General features: G+C 37.8%; 2 protein-coding genes and 1 long non-coding RNA gene across 3 annotated transcripts; 1 reads left to right on the top strand and 2 right to left on the bottom strand.

The window, feature by feature from the left end:
- The first annotated feature begins 605 nt into the window (after window positions 1–605).
- LOC121263484 lies at window positions 606–12,194 on the top strand. Its single transcript, XR_005940271.1, has 3 exons — window positions 606–616; window positions 5,342–5,344; window positions 12,081–12,194. It is a non-coding gene; the product is annotated as an uncharacterized LOC121263484 (long non-coding RNA).
- A 2,684-nt stretch (window positions 12,195–14,878) lies between these two features.
- On the bottom strand, window positions 14,879–16,837 carry LOC121263440. The gene is made up of 3 exons (XM_041166328.1): window positions 16,469–16,837; window positions 15,829–15,968; window positions 14,879–15,275 (listed from the first exon to the last, which is right to left on the bottom strand). Exons 1-3 carry the CDS (start codon window positions 16,820–16,822, stop codon window positions 15,131–15,133), a joined length of 639 nt encoding a protein of 212 aa, XP_041022262.1. The 5' UTR covers window positions 16,823–16,837; the 3' UTR covers window positions 14,879–15,130.
- Window positions 16,838–17,739: 902 nt separating this feature from the next.
- On the bottom strand, window positions 17,740–18,499 carry LOC121263439. The gene has a single exon (XM_041166327.1). The coding sequence runs from the start codon at window positions 18,347–18,349 to the stop codon at window positions 17,969–17,971; it is 381 nt and encodes a 126-aa protein (XP_041022261.1). The 5' UTR covers window positions 18,350–18,499; the 3' UTR covers window positions 17,740–17,968.
- Window positions 18,500–26,608: the final 8,109 nt, after the last annotated feature.

Here is a 26,608-nt window from a genome sequence, read left to right as displayed (position 1 = left end):
ACTCTCCTCTGTCTTTACATATATCCTCAATCCTCTGAAAATTCTCCAAAACAAATTTCCTCCCTCACGCGACCAAGCCTCATGGCCAAACCCCGTAGTCTTCCTCACAACAACTAGACACCCACTACCACCTCACACCATTCTAAGGGATCCTCCAGTTGTTGTCGTTGAACTCGACTCACCTCTACCACACGCTGCTTCCTTAGTGGGTTGTTTATGTAAATCATATATTTAAGACCTCAAATTGCCGACAAATTTATATTTCCTCAATTTATAAATTACATAGACCATAACAATGGTCTCAGAGCCACGTTTCTGTGCAATGGCGGAGGGTACTCATCACACTCAACTTGCTGATGCAGTGTCTACTCTGAAGGGCGAGACAACTCAATTGAGAGAGGAACATGAGCGACAACGGCAATTGCTAGAGACGGTGTTGAAGCAGATTAGTAATTTGGCAGCCAGCTACATTGTTAAAACAATGGCTAATAATTCAGGTGAGGGCTCTTATGGACCAGTGATGAAAATTAGTGATAATCCTATGTTTGATGAAAATACAGGGATTCAAGCACGGTCACTTAGGTTGGATTTTCCAAGGTTTGATGGTTTAGAACCTGTGGAAGGGATTCTCAAGGGCCAACAATTTTACGCTTATTGTAATACTCTAGAAGAACACAAATTGCAAATTGCTTCCTTCCATATGGAAGGTAAGGCTCTCTCATGGTATTGTTGGTTGATGGATTCTAGCCCAGTTCATTCATGGGAGGAATTTGTGGTGGCTCTCAAGGTCCGTTTCGAGCCTTCAACTTATGAGTATTTGGTTGGGACTTTCACAAAGTTTCTTCAGACAAACTCACTGGAGGAATACCAAACCCGGTTTGAGATACTATCCAATAGGATTCGTGGACTTACTGAGGAGTTCCGCATCATTACGTTTTTAAGTGGGCTATGAGATGACTTGCGAATTGTGGTGACCATGTTTAAGCCTACAACGTTGTCGGCTGCTTTTGGGCTTGCAAGGTTATAGGAAGAAGAAGTGTGGCATAGGTTCAAACACAAAAAACCACTCGACCTACCCCAACGTAATACCCTAGACTACCTGCACCTGCACCCATATTAAGGCTACCACCACCTCCACCACGTCTTGAAGTAAGAAATCCCCAACCTAACAGCCCACCACTTATCCCCAACATAAGACCCATCATACCTATTAAAATAATCAACCCAACCCAAATGCAAGAAAGGCGAGAAAAATGACTGTGCTATTACTGTGATGAAAAATTCCAGCTAGGGCATAGGTGTCGAATACCTAAATTATTTTTATTAGAAGGACTAGAACTATAAGGAGAAGAGGAAGTATTCGAGGGTATTTCCCATGAACAAGTGATGGGAACCGTCCAAGAGTCCATTGAAAAAGGATAATTGCTAGGAATCTCCCTTCATGCTATTTTAGTCACATCATTTCTGCAAACTATGCGATTATGGGGTGTAATAAAAGATCAATCAGTAGTGATCCTAATTGATACAGGAAGCACACATAACTTCATCGATCTAAAGGTGACAAGGAGAAAAAATCTTTATATTGATGAGAGTCGCAACCTGACAGTAGTGGTGGCAAATGGAGAGCAGGTACCAAGTTTGGGATGTTGTGAGGTAGTCCCTTTCAACTACAAGATCAATCTTTTTTTACACATTTACACTCACTACCCTTGGCAGGATTTGACCTTGTATTAGGCGTAAATTGGCTCTATCCGTTAGGACCGATTCTTTGGGATTTCACTAAACTTACTATGAAATTTATGTGGTATAGAAAATCAGTTCAGTTACAAGGACTTTGTCCATCGGATTTCACAAAGGAAGATTCTATCTCGGAAGAGTTGGGTGAGCATCATATGAAGTTTCTAGACCTTGCAGGCAAGGTCTTTTGAAGAAGGGGAGTTTGTTATACGCTACGTCATGGGAATCTATTTTAAATTAGTTAGGATTATCTTAGTAATTTACTTTTATTTGTTTTTCCGTTAAGTGCTTTGACCAATTCTTAGTAATGGGCCGATTATTATTAAGAAAAATAATAGTTGCAATTGTGAGTATATAATTATTGTGCAATTACTTTAAAAAAATAAATAAATACGATACCCAGATAAAAAAAAAAATTAATAATGGACCTCACTCTTTTTCAAAGTAATTATGCGGCATTTACGTACTCTACGACTGTATATAGCATTACTATGAGAGTTATTAGACCCGTGTCGTCAAATTGGTGATGGGTTGTTTATGTTGAATGGAATGACAAGTTTTTGCATCCAATATCTGAGTACGAGTGGAGGCCTCATGCACCTCGGATGGAATGTAAAGCACGTGCATCCGAATACTCTGAGCTTTGAATAGTCACAGGAGGTCTCCAAAAGAGAACCATAACACATTTTACTCCTCTGCTTCTCGGACTGATGGCACCAATTACACCCTCTCTCTCTCTCTCTCTCTCTCTCTCTCTCTCTCTCTCTGATCTTGAGTCGCGCCGCCGTGGGTCTTCATCGGATCTGCCATCGCACCTCCCTTCTCTCATGGTGAGTGTCACGTGGCCTTTTTCCCTCTCACGCACCTATATGTTCCAGCCTTTATTGTTTTCTAGAAGGAAGTTCTGTATCAGGAAAACTGGGCGTTGGGTTTTAAATTCCGGTCAAACATGTGGTCTTATATTTGATTAATTACAAAACTGCCATTTGAACTTACGTCGTTTCTCACCATTGTTATTTTATTTTCAGCTTTGCCCAATAAAGCCACTGCACATCTTTCCTTATCACCAATTTGCCATTACACACTTCTTGTTGAGCTTCCCGTATAAGCCTCTTGAAGAGTTTTTGTGTAATTACGTTTTCGGCCTTTTAAGGTTATAAGACAAAATGGGTTTAAGTGTCTTATTGCGTGGGCTTTGCTATTGGACTGGATTTAATTTTAATTTTAAACTTGGGCTGGGTTATTCTTATAATAAACTAATATATTTTTTTAAATTGTTAAGTGTTAATTCGGACTGTTGTGATTTTGGGCTAGACTTAATATTTATATTAAATCTATCTTACTATTGGCTTAGTTTAATATGGGTTTAGTAGTAAATCTCATAATTCAATAAAGTTTACTTATGCTATCAAGTTTATAGTATCTTTTCAACTAGATAGAGTATTTTAGCATGCCTTCCTAGAAATTTAGTGACGTTAGTACTTCGTACAAGTGACGAGTTACGAAGGAAGATTTAGAAGCAGCACTATGAGGTAAGTAGCTTTATTATAAATTAGGATTAACATACGTTAGCTAGTTATATATATTATTATTAAGGCCTGCTTTTTGGAAGACGGTGTTTACATACCATGCATGTCTTTATATTTGCAATTACGTCATTCATCATGTTTCATTTCACATATTATCGTTATGTATGTCATGCATCTCGCGTTGCATAAGACACGTACGTTTTCATAAGATCAAGTATAAGATAATAACAGTTTAATCAGATGGTCATTCAAATGTATAATACCAATGTCATTTATGGGTAGACATGTAAGTTACGGACATAAACGTGGTCAACCATAGTATGCTAGAATACTATTAATGGCTCCCCTTGTAGTAGCAGGATGTGGGGCCGGTGCACAACTTTGCACACAAGGTTAAGTGTGTGCCAGTAAGATAAGTTAGATAATTCAAGATAAGTCATGCATGACATAAGCATACGTATGAATAATCATGATTTTAAGTTCTCAGCATGAAATGTTTTATAAAAAACTTTAAGTTAAATACATTTACGTTATGATGGGTTTCTTATTGAGTCACCGACTCATTTTAGTTTGTTTTATATTTTTAAACCACCCTAGATAAGCATGATGATGAATACGAGTAAGCAGGCCAAGCTTAGATTGAGCAGTTGATTAAATTTTAGACTTCTTAGAATAAACTATTTTTTTATGACATAAATTATATTTAGATTATTTTATTTAATATTATTTAGAGACATGTTTATATTAAATAATTATTTTTTATGAAATAAATGTAAATTTTATTTTATTAAATATGAGATCTTTTGTCAGATCACTTTTATGAAAATGCATGACATCTCCAACCTACGAGAAGGGGGTGTTACACCCCATTCATCTACATCTCCCACCTGAACATGTTTACTTTGGTACCAATAATAAGTTTGCCACATGTAAACTCTCACATGCAACACCTATATATTAGTGTTACATTATGACAAGGTCTTTCATGCGCACATTTTTGCTATTATCTTATATGATTACACCTTTTATCGTATACTCTCTCACTGATTATATATTAGGAGTGACTTTATCTCACTAAATTCTTAGTGAATGACATCAATTATCCTTAGTTGAGTAAATGCTCTTGATACAATTAACAATTTCAGACGAATACATGAAACATGTATTGACCTACACTGAATTTTTATTAAGTACTTCCTCTAAGGCCATTTATGAGGTTATTTGTAATTATCTTATCAGTGACTTTACAATTACAAATGACCAATCATTTTCTCAGGCGGCATTACATAAACCCCATTTATCTAGGCGTCCATAGAATTTTTTGAGCTATGTGTTTTAATCATGCAGCTACTTAGGCATGTTTAAGCCCATATTAGCTACACTCTCTGGATTATTCTAGAGACAGTCACTTGGTCATGTGATCGGCTACCATCTTAGTCGAGGGGAAAAAGTTTAGCTTAATCTCTCCTCTTGCAACTATATCTAACAGAGAAATGCTTTGGAACGGTCAAGCTATTTTTAGCCCTTTAACAGCCCTCCAATAATAAGGTTCCATCTCAGCATTGTATAAGTTGAAGCCATGAGGAGCACCACATGAGATTGATAGCTAGAATTAAAAGCCCTACGAATGAATGTTTCCCTTCCCTCTTCTACCAGATGAGTTGGGCTTCTTGCTTCCACCAGCCATTGGCATCACTACCAGACCATCACTAGCAGTTTGACATAGCTAGTTCGTCTCCCACACAGCCAATCCATGTATTCTATTTTATAGAAATCACCAATTGCAATAAATTTGAAACAAAACTCTTCAAATTGAAAATACATAATATTTCAGTTTTTCAAGTAGGCTATTTTACAGAAATTACGAATTTGAATCACCAATCGAAACTAATACTTTTTTCTTCTCCACAATCTAATATTGCTTAGTATGTGGGGTCCTTTTAACATGCTAGTTGTGGTTCGAGGAGACCCACATCCATGGTTTGAGCATAAGACCCCAGATGAGCACCGATGTAACGATGATGGGTGAATTTTTATAGCTTTGCGACATCGATGGGTGATGGTTGAACGGATAGAAGGTTTATGGGGTCTCTATGTCGAGGTTCAAAGCGACGAGGTTCATGACGAGCCGCAATGGGAGAGATGGTCAGGGATGGTGAAATGGGAGAGAGGAGTAGTGGTGCGGTATCTGGGAGAGGGGTCATCGACAGATGAGAGAGAGGAAAGGGGTGGGGGATCTGGTGGAGAGAGCAGAAAATTTTCAAGGGGAGTTTGTGTACTGCGCAACCCCATTGTGAGCCTCATGAGTGTGCTACGTGGCAATAAATCATTGGAGGTTGTTTTCAGCCTTTTAGCAATTTGACCGATTAGAAGATTCTCTATCTAAAATATAGTGATAATGTATATTAATATGCTTTCCTATGGAGCTCTATGCTCCACTTTTTATTAATAAGATAGCAAACTTTTCCTCACAAAACACATTGACTAGTCTAGTAGATGTATCTAATCTAAAGCTTTTAATAAAGTGTTTCATCTAGACCGTATTACTAACCATAGTACTACATGCAATATATTCAGCTTCCATTATGGACTTTGTAGCACAACCTTTTTTCTTACTCAACTAAGAAACTGATGTTCCTCCAAATAAAAATACATATCCACTTGTAGATTTTTTATCATCTTTATCATTTTTAAAATTAGCATCACTATAACCAATTAATTCTAGATCACTGATTCTAAAACATATTTAATATTTTTAGAACCTTCTAGATATCTTAATATTCGTTTTATTGCTTGCCAATATTTTTTGCCTAGATTAGATTTATATTTACTTATCAATCTTATTGCATAACAAATATCAAATATTGTACTTGCCATTGCATACATGAGGCTACTCACAACATAAGAATAAAGAACTTTAAGCATCTTAGTTATTTCCTTCTCATTTTTTGGGCACATACAGTTACATAAAGTATTTCCTTTGCGAACATGTGTGCTTAAAGATTTACAATTTTCCTTACTAAGTCTTTTAAATACTTTGTCTATATGTATTTCTTGATCTAAATATAGAACATTTAAATTTCTATCTATTAACATTCTCAAGCTAAGAACATAGGCGACTTCACCTATGTCTTTCATTTCAAATTTAGATTCCATATATTCTTTCGTTTTACTCATCATATCTAGACAGTTGCTTTTATGTCATCTACATATAATGATAATATTATTATTTTATTATCTCATGTCCATGTATATACGCAATGATCTAGTGAACTCATTTTATATCTAGTTTCTAATATTGTTTTGTAGAATTCCAAGTATCATGATTTTGAAGATTATTTAAGTCTATACAATGACCGGATCTCTTAACTTGTAGACTTTACCCTTCTGTCATTCAATTTGGAATCTTTCAGGTTGAATCATAATTATATATTCTTTTAATTCACCATTTAAGAAAGTTATTTAAATATCTAACTGATGTAATTCCAAATTCATTTTTGCAACTATAGACATGATTATCCTTTCATATGTGAATCTCACTACAAGCAAATATCTACCTATAAAGTCTACACCAAGTTGTTGAGTGAACCCTTTAGCCCTTGCCTTATATCTCTCTAAACTTTCATTATCATTAAACATTTTTTTAGAACCCACTTGTAACCACCGGCTTTACTATCATTTGGAACTTCTTTTAACTCCCAAATATCATTTTTATTATTTGGTTCTAATCCATCTCTCATTATTGGTTGCCCCAGGAAATATTTTCAGGAATATTTCTAAATTTTTAATATTGGTATTGAAAGCATAATGATCTCAAAGTAATGTTGATGGTCGTCTAGTTCTCTTACTCCCACCATCTCAAATATTAATATTGTAAGATCGACTTTCACCAAATTTCCTTTTACTCCCATTACTCTATACTTGAGTAATGTTAGCATTTAAATTGTTAGAAACTATAGGAATTTGTTGATTGTCTAATTTGCTGGAGTAATTAAGTCGGTGCTCTTGAGGAAAAAAATATCACTGTTTTCTATTAATCCTCTTGTAGAATGATAAAATCGGTAACCACTCCCGTTTACCACATTTTCTATAAATTTCTATTCTCAAGTTTTACTTTTTAACTTATCCCATAGTAGCTTTCAAATAAGTACTTATATCTTGCAACTCCATACTTCGAGTTTGGTTAGGTCTAGCTTATGACCTGTCTATATTTCGTAAGGTGTAAAATGTTTTCTTTTAGTTCTAACTCTATTTAGTATGTATGTCATAGTTAACAATACTTTTGGTTTTACTTTTTAACTTATCTAGTGGGTTTGGAATAAGCACGAGTTCCTTGTAGCTCTATACTTTAAGTTTAATTAAGTCTAGCTTACAACGGCCCAATATTTTGTAAGGTGTAAGAGATTTTGTTTTGGTTTTAACTCAATTTGGTACTAATAACTCTTCTACTTCCACTTTGGTTATTTTCAACATTTTCGTATGGTTTTGGGGTCTTTAATGTATATAAGGTATTTTCATAGCTTAAAAGAAGATTTATGTCCCTTCCAGGCTCAACAATTTCTTCCATTAAATTTCTCAATCCTCGATAGATCAATACATTTCTACGATGCTATCACGAATAAAACCTTAATACCAACAACAAATATACTAGCAATAACAATAAATGTGTACAATTACAATACTATAAATGTAGTAGCCTAAATTGTATAATGAAACAAATATAACTTCATTGATAAAATCAACAACAGTTAGCCTTATACTTGATCCAAGGTGGTTGTCAAGAGACCTTATTATTATTCAAATAAGAAGAATAGATGGGTCATCCTTTACCAAGTGTAGCTTTCAGGAGCTCGCATCACATTTTGTTAACTAACGTCAATTGTTCATCACATGTTTACATTCCTTAGCCAATAGATTGCTAACTGCCAATCTTGTTTGGAGGAGCAAGTCCAATCTTCTCGTTCCTTCATAGAGGAAGCCCGACAAGCCGTTTCTAGGGCAATGAAGGAGAATGAGCAATGGGAGGCTACATACTCCGAATTGGGCTCTCACTCGTGCGTTTAGGTGACAGAGATCATCGTTTTGAAGGCTGAGGTTTCTCCGATCTACTAAAGAGAAGCTCATCAAAGCCAATGAGCATTACTTCAAGTTCCAATGCATAATTGAGACTGTGCAAGAGAAACTTGCAAGGTCTCAAACAACATGTTAATAAGTTGGATGTCGAGCTTAAATCTTCCAGGAAGGAGGTTGTTCGCCTTTCCCCTCAACCCTTTACCGCTCCTCGAGTTCGTGACTGAAGATGGGGGGTTGGGTACAACCTCAGTTTGAGGACGTTAAAGTGGTTTTTGTTAGCCCACTTCGAGGCAAACTTGAATTCTTTGGAGCTGAAGATTCTTCTCATTGACTTGGCATCCTTACTCTACCCCGATTGCATTCACGTTGTCAATCTTTGATTGTTAGGTGCAAGTGTTAATCTTGATTGCATGCATGTTTTTAAAACTCGTTTAGCTTGGAGAGCATCATCATTCCTGCTAAAAGCTGCATAAAATAAGTGTTTGCACTAAGTGTTGCACACTCATAAAAAGGTTCTTTTATTGCATGTCCAAATTAAATGTAATTAATTAGACAAAGTATTTCTTTAAGTGTTCTGCATTCAATGGGTGGGGTAGCTTTTTCCCGTTAATGTTCTTTATATGGTATGAACCTGGTCTATTGTTTGCTATTATCTCGTACAGTCCTTCCCAGCTAGGTCCAAGTTTTTCCTCTTCTTGCCTCTTAGTTGTTGTCCTAACGTCTCTTAATACGAGGTCTCCAACTTTGAATAATCGATACTTGACTTTCTTGTTGAAGTACTATGTAGTTCTTTTCCTATAGCTACTACTTTCACATCCTCCGTCGTTTCTCTCCTTTCCTCTAGTAAGTCGAGGTTCCCTTCCAAGCCTCTGTTGTTTAGCCTTTCACAGTATTGTTGGACTTAATGACTAGGCATGCTGATTTTCACCGGTATCACAACCTCACAATTGTAAGTAATCTCGAACAGAGTTTCTCTAGCTGGAGTCATCACAGTGGTTCTATATGCCCATAGCACACTCGGGAGCTGCCCACATACATTTTGGCCCAACAACCTCGTATTCACTATGCAAAACACAATCATGTTTGTCGCCTCTACTTGTCCGTTACCTTGAGGATGGCTGGGGGAAGAGTATTTGACTTTGATCCCCGATTCTGCGCACTAATCTCTATATTGGTTGTAATTGAATTGTCATTCGTTTCTGAGACTAGGGCTAGTGGTATGCTGAATCAACACACAATGGAATTCCAAAGGAACTTTATGATTTTGCCCCCCAAAATCCGCCATCGCATCCTGAGGGTGGGCCCGTCGGTGTGCCGGGTGGACCCATGGCCCATCCGCCCCCATCCACTGCCCACCCACGACTATCCCAGTCGAAAAAATACAAAATAAAAATTCAAACATATGGTGGAGAGGGTCTTAGAGGCTGAACAATGAACAAAATACCAAAACACCACAACAAAATACCATAGAATTGGAAAGAACAAAGTTACAAAATACAACACAAAATACCACAAGAGCTCAAATCCACAACAATACACATCGAATCAGAACGACAAAAACAACAAGAAAAAAAAACCTAAACACAATGTGACAATACACATCGACTACAAGAGGGAGAGAGGAAGAGGAAGAGGAAGAGGAGGAGGAGCCGATGCCTAGGAGGAGGATGACAAGTATAGGACGCAGAGAGAGAGAGAGAGAGGTGGAAGAGAAGAGATTGCAGGGGGCGGCGGGGGGCGGGGGGGGGGGGGGGGGCGGGGTTAGGGTTAACTTAACCCCCAAAAAGACGTCGTTTCAGCTTTTTTTTTTTAATTATTCAAATATTATATATATATATATATATTTATAAATATATATTTTGGGCTAGGCTTAAGCCCAACCTAGGGTGTGGAGGGGGGCAAGCTTGGGCCAAGCTCGCCTCTCGCCCCCGTTTTCCTTGCAGGCGGGGTTGACCGTGCCACCTCTCGCCTCTGCTTCTACCCACTTCGTGAAGTAATCTATAGCGACCACTACAAACTTGACACCTCCTATTCACGATATCATGGAACCTACAATGTCGATTCCCCATTACGCAAAAGGCTAGGGTGCGACTATTTTGGCTAAATCCTCAGGCAGGCTATGAGGCACGACTGAGTGTAGTTGGCACTTCTCACACTTTCTGACAAATGCCTCCATATCTTTCATTGCATGGAACCAATAGTAACCTGCTCTTAGGACTTTCTGTGCTAGGGCCCTACCACAATAATGGCTTCTTCACCTTCACTTACTGTGTTTTCTCCTAAAAACTACACTACAAGTGTAGGGCGGAGAAACCCCTTTTGTATAACACCCTTTTGTATACATTGAAGGTAAACTTGGTTGCCCTATTCTTCACCTTCCTTGCCTCCATTCTTTCATCAAGTTGTTACCCTATAGTCGGATACTCACCACGTCTTGCCCCACACTTGCACGACTGTTCTTATCACTGATGCTTCATTTCCAATATATAGGGTCTCCAACACTTGGGTTGTTACATCCCATGGGGGGAGCGAGCTTTCCAGTTTCCATACCTGAGGTGACTCGTGCAAGTTTTTCAGCCCGCCAATTGTCTTCATGTGGTATTTGTCAAATGCCAAATAATTGGAAGGATCATGATACTCCCATACCCATTGCAGGTAAATATTAAGTATTTCCCTTTTCACCAGATACTTCCCTGTCACCTGGTTCACCACTAGCTAAGAATCTGCATATACGTCAACTTCTTTACTCCTAGCTCTTCTACCACAACAAGTCCTGCCAGCAGCACTTCGTATTATGCTTCATTGTTGGTTGCTTTGAATGCTAGTTTCATAGAGTAATGAATGTCCTAACCCCTCTTGGTTACAAGGTATAGGCTTATTCCCCCATCATTACACGAGGATGAGTCGTCGACATACACTTGCTAGGGGTTTCCCTTTGGTGCCACATATGGCTTTTCTGGGAAGTTAGTAAACTCGACGACAAATTCTGCTAAGACTTGTCCCTTCATGGTGCTTCTTGGAAGGTAATCAAGATCGAAGTCGATGAGCTTGATTGACCAGTTTACCAGTCAATCTGACATGTCAGGTATGTCTAGAAATTTCCTTATAGGGGGCTTTCGTCAGTACTCTTATTGAATGGAGTTGGAAGTAGGGCCTTAGCTGGTGCTCTACTACCACTAAAGTAAACACTAGCAACTCCATTCGTGGGTAACGCGTTTCTACTCCCCTCAAGGCACAACTCATGTAATATATTGGTTTCTACTTCCTTTCTTCATCCTTGACTAGTGGGGTGTTCACTGCCTCTAGTGTGACTGACAAGTATAAATAAAAGGTCTCCCCTTGTTTGGTTTGACTCAGGAGTTGAGGGCTCAAATGACGTATTGCATTCGTCATCCCAATTTTTATTCTTCTGTTGACCATGAGACGAACCTGTTAAGCATCGCTATCCTGTAAGTTAGCTTCTGTACTTCGTTCATACTTCATAGTGGCTTTATCTCCATTATCACCTTGATCTTCTCTGGGTTGGCTTTGATACCTTGCTTTGACACCATGAATACTATGAATTTGCTTGATTCCATGTCGAAGGCACATTTGGCTGGTTAAGATTCATATTGTACTTTTGCAGTACGGTGAAAGCTTATAAAGATCCGAGACGTGGTGGTTCTTCTAGCAGATCATCTACGTAGGCCTCCATATCTTGTTTGATTTGTTCTTTGAATATACATTTCACCAGCCTCTGAGAGTATTGGCAATGGCCTAGTCATTGCCAAGTCTAAAATTTAGCTAGAATCTTAACTTTTAGCTGTAGTATCAAATTTTGACTAAATGAGTCTACATTGGACTAGCTATCTTAAAGTTAAAATAATAATATAATATTATATTTTTTATTTTTATTTTTTACAAATACAATTTATATATTTCTTAGATCTTCATGTTTTGTAAAATCTTAGATCTTCATGTTTTGTAAAAATAATGTGTCTAATCTATCAATCAATAGAAATAATGTGCATGTTTTACCATTCAAAGAGAGAAGGAAGTGATGAAATAATAAAATATTACTTTTTATTGTGAATAGTAGCTAGCCATGTTTGGAGAAGACTTAAGATTTACTATTTATCAAGTCTTAAGCTTTGGACCATTGGCTAGTTCAATGTGGAGGCTTTTTCTCACATTTAGCTAAAGTTTAGACTTGCATTGGCATTTGGCTAATCCATTGCCAATGCTATGATAACTCACCCCCCACATTTTTCAAGCCGAATGGCCTTAATTGATAGTAATAGAGTCCTAGGCCTGTTATGAAGAAAATTTTTTCTTGGTCACCTTCAGTCATCCATATCTAGTTGTAGCGGAATAGGCATCCATAAAACTTAGCATTTGGTGGCCTAGTGTGGAGTCCACTACCAGGTCGATCCACTGTAAGGGAAGCTGTCCTTTGGGTATGCCTTATTTTGGTCTGTAAAATTTACACACATCCGTCATTTTTCGTTTGCATTTTTCACTGACACAACATTTGAGAGCCATTTCGGGTAATGAGCCTCTCAGATGAACCTCGCTTACAAGAGGTGTTCCACCTCCTCTACAATCGCTAAATATTTCTTTACACTAAAGCTTCTTCGCTTCTATCATACTTTCTTAGCATCTGGGTCAACACATGGCAGTTTTCATCATCTCTACATCTATGTCAGGCATGTTCTCATGACTCCATGCAAACACGTCTCTATGCTTGATTAGGCGTTGTTTCAACTACTCCCTGAGTTATGGCATTGTTTGAGTCCCTATTCGAGCCATTGCATCTGGTCGATATGGATACAAAGTTACTAGCTCTAGGGGCTCAGCAGCCTCTCCTTGCTTCAGATTTTCCTCGTCCCGCATCTCGATTCCCCACTTGATGAGTTCTGGTGGTGAAGACGCTTCTTTGACCTCTCCTTCTTCAGTGGTCTGCACATCCATACCCTCGTTCTTTAGTTCTTGCACATAGTATTAACGAACCAACACTTGTTCGCCACAGAATTCCCCGGCGCCCGCATCTAGTTGAAACTTCATCTTTAAGTGGTAGGTCAAGGTGACTACCCCCATCTTGTTCAACGTTGGGTGACCGATGATTGTGTACGAGGAATGAGCTTTAACTACCAAAAAGTCTATCATTGTTGTACTCGTGCGAGAACCCGCTCTCACTATAACAGGTATGCAATGGCACGTACTAGCTGCATTGTCTCTCCTGAGAACCCCTCCAATGGCATTGGGGTCGAACACAATCTGTCTTGCTCAATGCTCATATTTAGCAACATGTCTTAGAAAAGGACGTTCACCGATCTCTCATTGTCAATCAAGATCTTACGGATAGTGTATTTCACAACACGTCATCACAATCTTCATCCCCGAAGGTTATGGTAGTAATCTATTTGGTTTTAGTTTGCTTCGATTGTCTATAAAAAACAAACACTTCTTCATTCCTTACTTTCCTAAAGTGAGCTTTTTTCATGGAAGATGATGCTCTGCCTCCATCAAACCCCCTATTATAGTTCAGATCTCACTAAGAGGCTAATTTGGTCTGGCAGGGTTGTGACGGGGGGAGCACTCCCTTCTTGGGTTCTTACCCCTCCTCGGGCACTCACTCCTATGCCCTCTACCAATCTCTCCTGTCGTTTTCCAGTCGACTACCTTGGAGGTTGCTCTTGTTTAGCTATCATCACTTTGAAGTGGTTGCACCTCCTCGTTCCCATTTGGCACGGATATCTTATCTTGCTTGGGCTTATGTTAAGAGATTCTTATCTCATTGGGATATGGTTCATCAGGTTTCCATATGGGTTACGCTTTCTTAAAGTTTATCTTTATGGACTAATCCCGACATTAGGGGGATATGAGTTGTTGCCTTTATCCTTGAGCTCATACGGTGCGTTTGATGTAGTTTGATCCTTTACTCGCCTTCTGCCATGTGATTATGGTCTTTAATCACCTGAAACTCTTTCCCACCTACTGAACATATTCATATCCATCACAGCCATCACCTCAGACACAATCAAACTTAATAGTAGGCACTTTTCTATTAGTAGACCACCTGCAATAGATTTTTCGATTAATGCTACATAGGACATTTCTATCTTACGTTCATTTCACTATATAAAATGTGGGTTTTTTTTTTTTTTTTTTAATCACATTTGGATTATCTTTTATTTTTTCTTTAAAAAATTGAAGATTGATGAATAATCTCACCTCATCATAATGGACGTGCATCCTGCAAGATTCCGTGATTTGGGTGTTTTTAATATGTGGTTTTACCGGCAATGCCGGGAGAACATGTTTCCTTGGAATATTACATTATTTGTTATTTTAATGATGCAAATTTGTAACAAGGAGTGAAACTATAATGGCAAGCAATGTTGGAGATATTCTGTGCTGAATATCAATTTTCATCCGTTTGATTGGTTTTGAATAATTTGAATTGACAGATACATGGCAAATTTAGGAATTAGATATACAAATATTAACGTTGCAGGTGACAAGTATGCATTTAAGTTAGTTGTTCAAACAAATACCAATTTCATCACAACCAATTCTTAAATTTCTGAGGAGACACGCCAACTTGTGGCGCACACGCGACTGAAAATGTCTTGCAGCTTTACACTTACACAAGAAAATCAGCAAATGGAGACTGATTTCAATTCATTTCTCTGGGATTTGTCCAGAAGTATTAACAATACGACAGCATGCTTGTTGAAAAGAACACAACTTTCAAGTATAACCGACATAAATGTAAAGAAAATACAATTAATTGAAGCATCTCCAATGGTCTAAAACACGCCAAGAGAGGTAGCATGCAGGGGAGTAGGCTTGTAAGAGAAACAATTGGGAGTGTAAGTGGAAGTTCTTCTTTTGGGTGGTTCAAGGGACTCCATGGCTGGCTGGTTTAAGTATGCATACTTGCTTTTTGTCCACCTGCAATTTCAATTTAGAGATCAGATCTTACGAGAGCTTTTCTTGGTTATTGTTGTTTCCTTTTCACTTTATGGATAATCTAAGGATCTTTGCAGCCTGCAGGAAAATCTCACTCTCCCGAGTAATGTTACATGCAGTCGTAGAGTGCGCAAGCGCTGTGTAGTTGCTTTGAAAAAGAGTGAGGTCCACAATTAAAAAATTATTATTTTTTCATGTGGGTCATATATTTATTCACTTTTTTCAAAGTGATTGCACGGTGCTTACGCATTCACAACTGCAAATATCATTTCTCTAAAAATAAATCAGTAAACAAGACTTCCATAATCAGATTCGTTTCTGAAAGAAGAGTTTGTATATTGACTATGGAACATATTTTTCCAATCAGAGGTCATCATTTTGTTCCCTCCCCTCTAAATACCAATCAAAGAAATTTCAGTGAACTGTAAACTAGTACAAAACAACTTCTAATCTTGGAGGTCAGTTGCAAGCATTTATCAAGTCTCGACGTTATAAAACATCACTTGTTCAGTCAAAACTAAGAAAGAAAACTAACCAGTCCTTTATTCCCACTCGAATTTCATTACTCTTTTCATCTTTCTTGCTGTCATTGGTAGCAGCAGTGGTGTTAATGTTATCCTTGGCATCTTCATCCGCATCCATCAAGGACTCTTCAAAGCACTTGTAGTCTTCCTCCTATACACCATACACGACCTTCAACAGGTTAAGCAGCTGTAAGACATTAAAATGTTTGGGTGTTGCAGCTAGCTTGTTCTGATCCATGTATGCATATATATGTATATATATATATATATATGTTTGCAAGGCATACAATACCCAAACCCACTACAATATCTTTATAAGGTATATTCTCTCAAAGTTAATTCCCTCCCAAAAGAAGTCTCTTTATAGTTTTGCCCCACATATTTACTCTATGGTTCCATCCCTTCTTTGTCATTCATGTTTTGGGGCCCTAATGTCTCCAGTCACAGTCCTCAACGCTACACCCTTCTACTATGTGAGGTAAAAACTTGGTAGTTTGCAGGTTTTATACCAAATGTTGAAAAAGAGAAAGGAAACAAACAAACAAAAAAGAGCTGGAATTCTGATACTAGTTCTATAGATATCAAGATATGCTTATGATTAGTCAATGAGTGCTGAATCAGATAGGTAAAATGCTTGTTAAAAGATCTCACAGAAACATTGCGGGCCCTTAAACGTGCTGCAGCCTTGATTGCAGCAAGGAGGTGATCTTCTTGCTCAATGCGCTTCTGCCTCCAGAATCTGGCAATCTCTAGATTGGTCACACTCACTACAACAGTTTTCTTAACCCAGAACCTTGGAAGTGGAAGTGGTGGAGGTGGCGGCACGACAGCTTGTTTTGTCTTTGCAGCTCCAATTGGAGTTTCTTCCTTTATTTGCTTCATCATGGGAAACTTTTTGTCTAATTCGCAGTTGCTAATTTTCTCAGTTTGGAGCAGTGTAAGAGATAACGAGATCACAAAAGAACAGGCTAAATAGAGTCCAAAACCATGAACATCCACTTCCATGACCAAGCCCAACACCAGAGCTACTAATCCAAACCTACCTTTCAAATCGTATCCTCATAGATTGGTATATTAATTTAAATTTATAAAGGTTGACCGAGTAAATATGATTTAGTCGTATGTGAAGAGCAGAAGACAGAAAAACTGACTGGTTGTTGCCACCAGAAATTCTAAGGAACGACAAACACCAGAAATTTAAGTTGCAACGAATCCCACCTACGATTTATGGTTCAGTTTGGCATACTCAGTCCCGAAGAGACCGTAATTCTCCGTTTATTAGATGATTTTACTGTTTGGTTGCTCCGAAGTTATGGGAAAGGAAAACACCTGCTGTAGTAAAGTAGGATGAACGATGCAGCTCATTGTAGCCACTGGAAGTAGACCATTTGAATTATGATGGAGTAGGATTGGTTCAATATTCTCGATTAACAAACAGGAACTATTGAAAGCTTACTTTTCTCGGTTGCCTTAGTAATCTAAGAGAATTCCAAGAGATTTCCCCTTTCGTTAAGCCTGATTTGCTTCTCAGATGAGATACATGCCATAGAATTCGTAAATTTTTTAAACAATTTTAACCATCTGCTTCACCGAGAGTAGAACCCGAAGGATTAGCACATGGATGGATTGATACATGGGTGTGGATTTTGTTTGCGTTTCATGTGGCATCTTACTGCAGAGAAGGTAACTCATTCTGGGTGCAAAACATTAGCCTGCATTCTGAAGTAATTGCTGCATGATGCAAACATTTGGTTGGAGTGTTTTGCCGGTTATCGGTGTTCTAGATAAACTAGCATTGGAAAGAAACAATCATCAGACAAACTATGTTACTAAGCTTTGAATCAAAACCAAGAGTCAGTCAACAATATATGATCCATGGCGTCTACTAGTGAAATTACAGAAAACAAAGCAACCTGTTCATATATCATAACTACATCCGTTGATTTTTCTGGAAAAAGGAAAAGAGAAACTTTTATTTGATTGTTTCTTAAACATCTAGTGAAACACATCTATTGGAAAATATGTACTGATATTTTTTACAAGTATATTAAGAATTCAATCTGTAAATTGTACCAAAACAAAACCTAGGCTTGGAAAGCTCAAATCAACCCAAAACCCCATGAGGTATAAACACCACCCAGAAACGAACTCTCAGGTTTCCGTTGTGATCTGAAGCGCCTTGATCTTGAACCTATACCTGGCAGCTCTGGGTATGACTTGGCTAGGACCCATGTGGAATTGACCGGGGCTGTCTGTGAGAGGAGGACCGTCGTCGTAGACGTAGCCGACAAGACGGCCGCAGTTATTGCATTTGATCTTGGTCCTCTTCCTCTGGATCCCCCAGTAATTGACGGTCTCGAAGAAGGGTCTGATCTTGTCCTCCTTTTCGAACCGGAATTTGGAGTCGTCGACACACGAGAAGGAAAGCGTACCCTTGTTGCCGGCCTCGAAGTAGAAGTCCGGTGGGAAGAGATGCACTGTGCGAAGGTTGAGGTTGGTCCCGCACTCCTTGCAGCTGTAGATGGAAGCCATTGATGGATTATTGGATTAGTCAGTTGTCTATGAGACGGTGTTTTGTACCGTTCGTTGTTTACGATCGAAGAAGCTAGACTTTTCCAAAACGCGTTGGCGTGAGAGGGTGCGTGTGCGTGGAGGTTCCGACTCTCCAACTTCAACCCATAAGGGAAGATTCTTGTGAAAAGTCGGAACCATAAAAAATTATAGTGGAAATCGGTTCAAAGAATTTGACGAAATTTAAAAGAGCAATTTAAAAATTTAAGGCTGTGTTCGGATGATGAGTTGAGTTGAGTTGAGTTGAAATAATAAAATATTATTTTTTTAATATTATTAATATTTTAAAATTTTAAAAAATTTAATTATTTATTATATTTTGTATTGAAATTTAAAAAGGAAAATGTTATACAACATATTATCATCTCACTTTCATCTCACTATATATAATGTGATATATTTATTACTATTAAATGACTATTTACTACATATTTCTTTATCATCTAATGGTGATGAATGTATCTCATACAACTTTGTATGATCAAAATAGGATGAAAGTGTAGTGTATAACATTACTCATCCATATTTTTAATTCTGTATCCATATTTTGTTAGGTGTCTAATCTCATTTTATTTTATCTCATCTTATTTCCAAACATAATTTAAATATAAAATTTTTAAACTAATCATTATAACTTTTCAAATTAATCATTACAACATTTTCAAAATTTTAAATAAAAAATAAAAATTATCGAGTTTCAAACCAAGTAAAAAAATCCGATCCAAATTAACACTAGTGGTCAATAATATAGTTTGTAAGATGACTCATCTAAATAATCAATAATTTAAAATTAATAATAATAATAACCCCACTTCCACCAACACACTTAAGCCACATGAACACTTGTTTGCAACAAAAGTTTTGGTCCGATGGATCTTAGCTATTGGTTTGTGTTGTTGCTTTAGATTCAAATAACTAGCAAACCAAGTTCAAGCAACAAAGATTTTATATAATTTCGTGAAATTTTGAAATTTTTTCTCTTTGCACCTACGAGTGGTAACATGTAACAGTAACAGTAACATGACCCGTGAATCTAATATGAACACGATAAAAAATTAATGTGTTTGGATTTTATATAAATATATTCGGATCAATAACGGATCAATTCACTTAATCCGAAATTAACTCGTAATAATCCGTTTGAATTTTATTTCAAATTAAAATTTTATTTATTATTAGATCGTAATATTAGTATTTTTCAATATGCTTATGTTTTAATTATTGGAATTGTAATTCTGGACATGTGCTCATATTTGTTATTATTGGAGTTTATAATATGAGTAATGCTACTATACCGATAATTTATATCACTTACTTTACCTCATTGAGTTATTAAAAAAAATTTAAAAATATATATTCAAAACAAAATGGCTCCACTGAGCACAAAAGTAGGAAGACTAAAATACTAGATTCTCTCTACCATCTCGTCTACAAATTGCCACCCCTATTTGCACCTACTAAAATAAATTGTGAGATCAATTATGAGAAACATTTATATATATATAATTCTACCCGAAAAAACTGATTCAATTATAGGAATTCTTTTTAAAATTCTGACCATTAAAAATAATTGCGTCCAAACAAATACAAAAGTAGAATTTATTTACTTAAAATTAGTCGAATAATAGCATCCTAACAAATACAAAAGTATAATTTATTTACTTAAAATTAGTCGCAATGTGTCAGTAAAGGGAAATTCAAACTATAATGTTAGGGATAAAATTGGCTGGATTCAGTTCATTGAAAACCTATTACCAATAATAAAGGAAGAGATAAAGCTAACTGATAAGACCAATAAGAGATAAGAAAAATTGACTCAGACTCATAAAAAGGAAAGAGCTTCATAAGATAAATATGATTCAATCACTCCAAAGAAGAAAAAATACCTCTATAAAAATAGGAGATATCCACAAATTAAGGGAGACTCTCTACGACTTCTCTACGCATAGACTCTTTCACACACAATGACTCCAAAATATATTCTCTCAAGGGAGGCATCAACTTCAACCTCCGAAAATCTTAAATTTCTCCATTGTATTGAGAGATATGTGAGGTCATGAGAGATATGTAAAATCACCTATCATAATAGAATTTGCCTCCAAATAACCCGTGGATGTAGGCATTACACCAAATCAGGTAAATTAATGTCTCTCTATTTATCTTTTATTTGCTTATTTATTATTTATTCAATGGGTGGACATTAAAAGTATTGTATCAATGTCTATATCATCATCGTAGATCGAGGATACTCTCTCCTCTATTCCACCTTGTTGTGCAAATTTATGTATTAACAGTTGGAATCGTCTGTGGGATCGACTTAGTCTCTACACCAAAAGTGGGAGAATGATGATTTCCTAACTTATGAAGTCATCTCTGAAGGAGCAAATCAGATTTTTGTGATTTTCATCGAACATCCTTTTTTATTACTATTTTTTACAATATTGTTACACCAAAAAAAATTGTGACACACACGATGCACATGAGAGGAAGACCCATGCACACGCTATGCATGCCATTCATAGTGGGCACATCCCATGACAACCGTGAAGCTCACGTTGGCAGTCGGTTTCACTTCCTTCGCACGACAACAGAGAACTCCAACCGTTGTGGCAGGACATCCAAAAAATCCGCCTGGGATTTTCCCGCCAGCTCCTCGCCAAATCCTCTCACTAGAAATCCACCAGTCTCTTTAAACACGAGAACATCCAGCTTGCCCGTGGAGAAATGGGGTCGTCGTTGACGACATCTGACTAGCTGGAAGTTTCTGTGACCAACCGGCGCACCCCCGGTGAAAAGCACCGATGAGCATGGATTATGTCTACGCCTCGTGCAGGCACACCACATGAGTTGGAAGCTAGCAGGTAAACCATCCGCTAGCTATATTCTCGTAAGCGACTACTGTAAGAGTTTTATTTAAACTTAATGTCCCACACACCCATCTTGATAGAGTTTGGAATAGTTCAAAACTTATCAGTTAATAGATGAGTTATAATGGGATAAGAAAACTCCTAAGAGATAAGATTAATTTTATATCTCTAATCACAGTCAAACACAAAGTCTTAGTGATGGTCAGAAGTCTATAAATAATACTGAGAGGTTAAAGAATTCTCACCTACAACATCAGAGTGCCTCTAGCCATCGGGAGACACTTGTAAGGCTAAGTTGCTAGGGTGATCATTCTCTCATAGTCAAATCAAATTCTTCATCAAACAAATGGAGAAAGGTACATGTTTAATTATCATTATTTTATTGTTGCATAGAAAATTAAAGATCCAATTATTAATGTTTATGTTAAAATATTTAACAACTACACGGCAGCAATGGTACCCACATGCCCGTTATGTAAGATTTCAGAAAGGAAGAAGGGAGTGCAGAGAGCATGACGCATGAAGGACAGAAAAGGTACTGTATATATCCTCTGGAATGAATGGAAAGCACGATACAAAGACCCTCGTATATACACACTGCCTAACAAACTAACTAAATGCTATACCAAAAATAGAAGCCAGCTAATAAAGGAAATATATCTACCAACAAATGAAAAGAATAATAATTAAAATACAAGGAAGCAGAAATCATCCTTCTCCAGATTTTAGACTTTCATGCAGCTGCTGTAGCAGGGAGACGACAGCTTGCAGCTTGATCATTCTCAGTGTGTAATACGTTATGAGAAGCCACTGAGACCGACGATGATAATTTTTGTCACCGGCGGACTTCCATAGAGGTGAGGAATAACGCCAAAAAAGCTGGGCATGGCAGTCAGCGACACCCCAACCGAGCTCTCCAACCTTGTGGCAGACAAGAAGCATGCAACACCTCTAGTGGGCAACAAGCACGCAGCAACAAGCCTCACCCGATGCAGCATCTCGCCACCCTATGGCGACCAACATTGCAAGACACGGAAGCTCCTCGCCACCCTCACCAACCTTGTACACCTTGGAAGTTTCCTCACCCATAGAGACAAGCTCAAGCAACTCATGGTGGCAGTCACCCGAAAGGAAACAGTAGGCAGAAAACCATGTGGTGGGTAACGAAACACACAACAAAAGTAGAACCACATGTGAACCATACGTCCATGGAAGACCGAATCCACGACCACTAGCAGTACTTGCACTGCAACTCAGCCCATGAACGACTGACAACTTTCACTTAATATCCAGGTTCCGGCCACTTATCCAGCACCGGTCACTACACCTCCAAGCCGACAGAAAACATTGACCAACATTGCTTGTGCCACAGTTCTAGTGGAAGAAGCAACACCAAATACATACCACTTACCACCGTGAATGTCTAATTGATCCACCTAGGTTTCCACCTAGCTCCGCCCAAGCCCACAGAAAAGAAACAAGAGACCGCTACACACGGCAGTGCAGTGGCCGAACAATGGCTTACCAGCCGAAAGCTGCCATGTAAGGCCAGCTTGTAAGTCATTGGCCAATAATGGAGAAGAAACAACCATCCTACCTGCGATGGGCAAACAATGGTTTCCCAGTATAGAACTCAAATATAACTCGCCACTACCTTTTCCCTTGCTCGCCCACAGAATGTTGCTCGTACACGGTTCATCAAATAATAAAATGACCAACAGAAGCGGGGTCATGAAGCACCAACAAGGAAAGTTTCCAACTTGATACCATTTCAAAACAAGCAAGAACAAAGATAGTCACTAGAGAATAAAAAACTGGAATTCATTCGTCTGACATGGACAGAGTATCATGGATTTTCGGAAGCTCTATTATTACAAAGAAAAGGTCCTCCAGTAAAGGAAAATCTGTCAAGTTCCTTGAATGCCTCACTACTGCAAAACCAGACCGTCACCATGTACTTTGCCTAATGCTCCCCTCGAGCAGCAAAGTTTCATAGGAAACAACACTCTCCCTAGCAATAGCAAAGCTTGCCCCACGAATCTAAAGGATCATATAGCCCTCAAGCCTTATCTGAATGCCTCAGGCTTTGCTTGAGCACTGCAGGGATCGGGATGATAACCACACATCGCACCATTTGGCTCAAGTATGCAAATCTCAAACTTGTGATTTGGATTATCCAAACTAACCTATTTGGTTTTTGGCAAAGACCACTCAGGGCGGTCGAGCATGTCTTACACTGCAATAGATTGGTCAAGCTCAGCCTCCCGCCATTGGAGCGAATTGGTCGAGTCTGCCTCTCATTGAGGCCGACCGAGTGTTCCCAATTGAAACTCACCCGATACAACCCTAGCACCATGCAGCTTAATGCCAGGCAGTGGTGGACTACGTCTACCATTGACTCCATTCGAGTGCTCCCAGTTGACATTTGCCCAATGTGGCCCTAGTGCCATGCAGCCCAGCGACAAAGAGTGTTGCGGGCAACAAAAAGCAAATAACAAAAGGACCGCTTCGCCCTCGAGCCCTGCCCTGACACCTCAGGCCTTGCTTGAGCATTACAGAAATTGAATGTTTACCAGATGTCTTGCTACTTGGCTCAAGTTTTCGAGTCTCAAACTCTTGTGATTTGGATTACACCAACAAGTTTGGTTTTTGGAGAATTTTCCAAAATGACAGTGCGGTCGAGACCATCTCCTACCCAAACCTAAGCCGAGTGCCTCCACTCACTTTTGGTGAACAAAGGAGGAAATAGCTTCGTCAGGAGTTTTCCTCCTCGCCACCTAGCATAGTTGAGCACATCTCCTACCTCGCATCAAAGCCGAGTGTTCTCACACTCGCACCCATATATCAACATCAACGCAGCGTCTTCTCCAGCAAATGCCGAGTGTTGACACTAGTGCCACAATCGTCGCTAGTGGGTTACCACTAAGAACGAGCATCCAAGCTTTGCAACTGTGTGGGTTTTCGAGAACGAGTCAATGGGCTCGATAGTTGTCAAGTCCAACCTTAGGGAAAAGGAAAATATTCTTCATCGCCAGTTTATTCACCATTTCTGAATTTAATATTAAATATTTGATAAATAAGTAGAAAATAATAAATAGTTTTTCAATAATTAGATTCTAAATTAAAATACTATGAAAATGTTGGGTTATGGAGCCTGATAGGTTTTGTGAGCTGGAAAAGGTGCAGATAGTTTTTCAATAATTAGATTCTACATTAAGAGATAGACTCAGCGACTTGGCGCTTGAGTGAAACTCAGGCAGTGAGTTCACTTAAGTCACGCTTGACAGTTGACTCAAGCGAAACTTGAGCAAAAACTTCACTCGAATCTCGTTCGACAGTCTACTCGAGCTAATGTTGGATTGGTTAATCGCTTGCGGCGTGTTCGACATTGCTCGAGTGAAGAAACCTGTTTTGCTAGATTAGGATTTTCAGCCCCGTTTGCTATATATATGAATGTTATTTCATATATTCCGAGTGAGTGAGTATCAAATTGAAGAACAAAGAGAGGCAAAAGGTGTAGAGTATATTGTGAAAGAGAAAAAGTCTTAGAGAGAGTCAAGATTGTGTGAGTAGAGTGGTGCTCTTGTTACTCATTGTGTGATTGTAATTTACTCTAGAATAAAATTTTTTGCAACTCTATGAAGATAGGCACGTTGTCGAACTACGTTAAATATTGTGTATTGTGTGTGCGCGTTTGATTTCTATGTTTCTGTACTATTTCACTATCTGTCTCATTATTGTTGTATGTAGACGTGGTGCATTTCACAACAAAAATAGTATGGTTGAAAGAATGATAAAAAGAAAAATATTAATCATCATTGTACGGGGAAAGTGTCATGTTCTTTTCACTTCACTTATATCTTACGTTGATTGCCGAGATGGTTAGAGCGGTCACGCATCGACCCAATCTAGAATTCGGTGTGGTTTCCACTAGTCCCTTAAATAAGATGAAATTCTAAGATTTTTAGTTAATGGTCTAGAATTTACTTACTTAAATTTAATAAAAATCAATATAAAAACAATTCTAGTTTTCGTCTAAATTTTATAACCTCAAATTACACGGGGTGGCTTATCACATTTTAAGCGTCTTTTTTTTTTTTTTTTTTTTTTTTTTGTAAAGAGAGATTATATTTACGAGTCTCAAATGCACAAGTTTCGTGCAAGTCTTTTTATAAAAAAAATGATCTCACTATGAACAAATATGAAAAACTTATTTTTTTTTATGTGACCCACATTTTCACAAAAGGCTTATACAAGACTTGTATATTTGGGACTTGTACCTAACATTACTCATAGCGTAAATGTACTAGATAGCCGCTACGACTAGTGATGCAAATCGGGTTTTATTTTTTATTTAATTTTATTTTTGGTTTTTTATTATGATTTTGATTTTAATTTTAATTAAGAGTAATTGGAGATGTGCATCAGTGTATTAGTAGGAAGAAAATAATAATTAATAGATAAATGATATTTGTAGTAGTATGCAAGCGTTATATATTCTTTTTTTAAAAAAAATTGAGTCAATATGAGACCCACATGAAAAAATTAATTTTTAAAATGAGTACATGACGCTTACACAACTAGAATTGTAAGTTTATCGGCCTAGACTGGACTAGACTGATAGTCTTATTGGTTGGTTTCGGTCCCAACATGTAGAAAAATTCGATCCAATCCTGAGGTGTGCTTTTTTTGGACCGAACCAGACTGAATGCATATATATATTTTTAAATATTTTATATATATATATATAATATTATTTTATATAGTAGTTGTATAAGTTAATTATATGATTTTCATCCAATAGATCACCACTGACTATATAAAATGTTAAATAATATATTATATCAATTAACTAATATGTCATATGATAAATCATGTTATTATATGTAGGTTCAAAATATGTGGATACCTAATCCATGTTGAAGCCTCCATCTACGAAGTGCCTTCCTTTCCGTAGAGGAAGTGTGAGGTTCCAGTGCTTTTGTGCTCAAAGGTTTACGTCTCACACTCTATGAGCTTAGTCTTTGTTTCTGTTTGGAGCTAGGATTTAATGGAGGCAGAGGACTTGGCAAAACGCTGTGAGAGACTACACTTATCACAAGAAGAAAGTTCATTGTTCCATGTCAAACATGAATCATCAAAGGAGAAAGATAGAAGGGGAGAACACTGCATTGTTGGGAGGTCGTTGTCCGAGAAGGGCATTAACAGTGAAGCTTTCAGGACCACAATGTCACAAGTTTAGAGGTTGGAATGGTGGGTTAGGTTTAAGGAACTGGGAGAACATTGCTTTTTGATTGAGTTTCAGAACCTGGGAGATAAAGAGAAGGTTCTAAGTGGTCGTCCCTGGTTTTTT

Source organism: Juglans microcarpa x Juglans regia, chromosome 4S, assembly GCF_004785595.1.
Source record: "Juglans microcarpa x Juglans regia isolate MS1-56 chromosome 4S, Jm3101_v1.0, whole genome shotgun sequence".
Taxonomy (NCBI): Eukaryota; Viridiplantae; Streptophyta; class Magnoliopsida; order Fagales; family Juglandaceae; genus Juglans; species Juglans microcarpa x Juglans regia.
Note: the sequence above shows the minus strand (reverse complement) of the source record. Positions and strands in the feature narration are given on the sequence as shown.

Bases quoted from the DNA above. Each gene is read 5' to 3' on its own strand.
- LOC121263439 (XM_041166327.1), bottom strand. From the start codon at position 18,349: ATGGCTTCCATCTACAGCTGCAAGGAGTGCGGGACCAACCTCAACCTT.
- LOC121263440 (XM_041166328.1), bottom strand. From the start codon at position 16,822: ATGGAAGTGGATGTTCATGGTTTTGGACTCTATTTAGCCTGTTCTTTT. The intron at 15,969-16,468 runs GTGAGATCTTTT...TATGGTGTATAG, and splicing joins TAAGGGCCCGCAATGTTTCT to GAGGAAGACTACAAGTGCTT. The intron at 15,276-15,828 runs GTTAGTTTTCTT...TTGAAATTGCAG, and splicing joins CGAGTGGGAATAAAGGACTG to GTGGACAAAAAGCAAGTATG.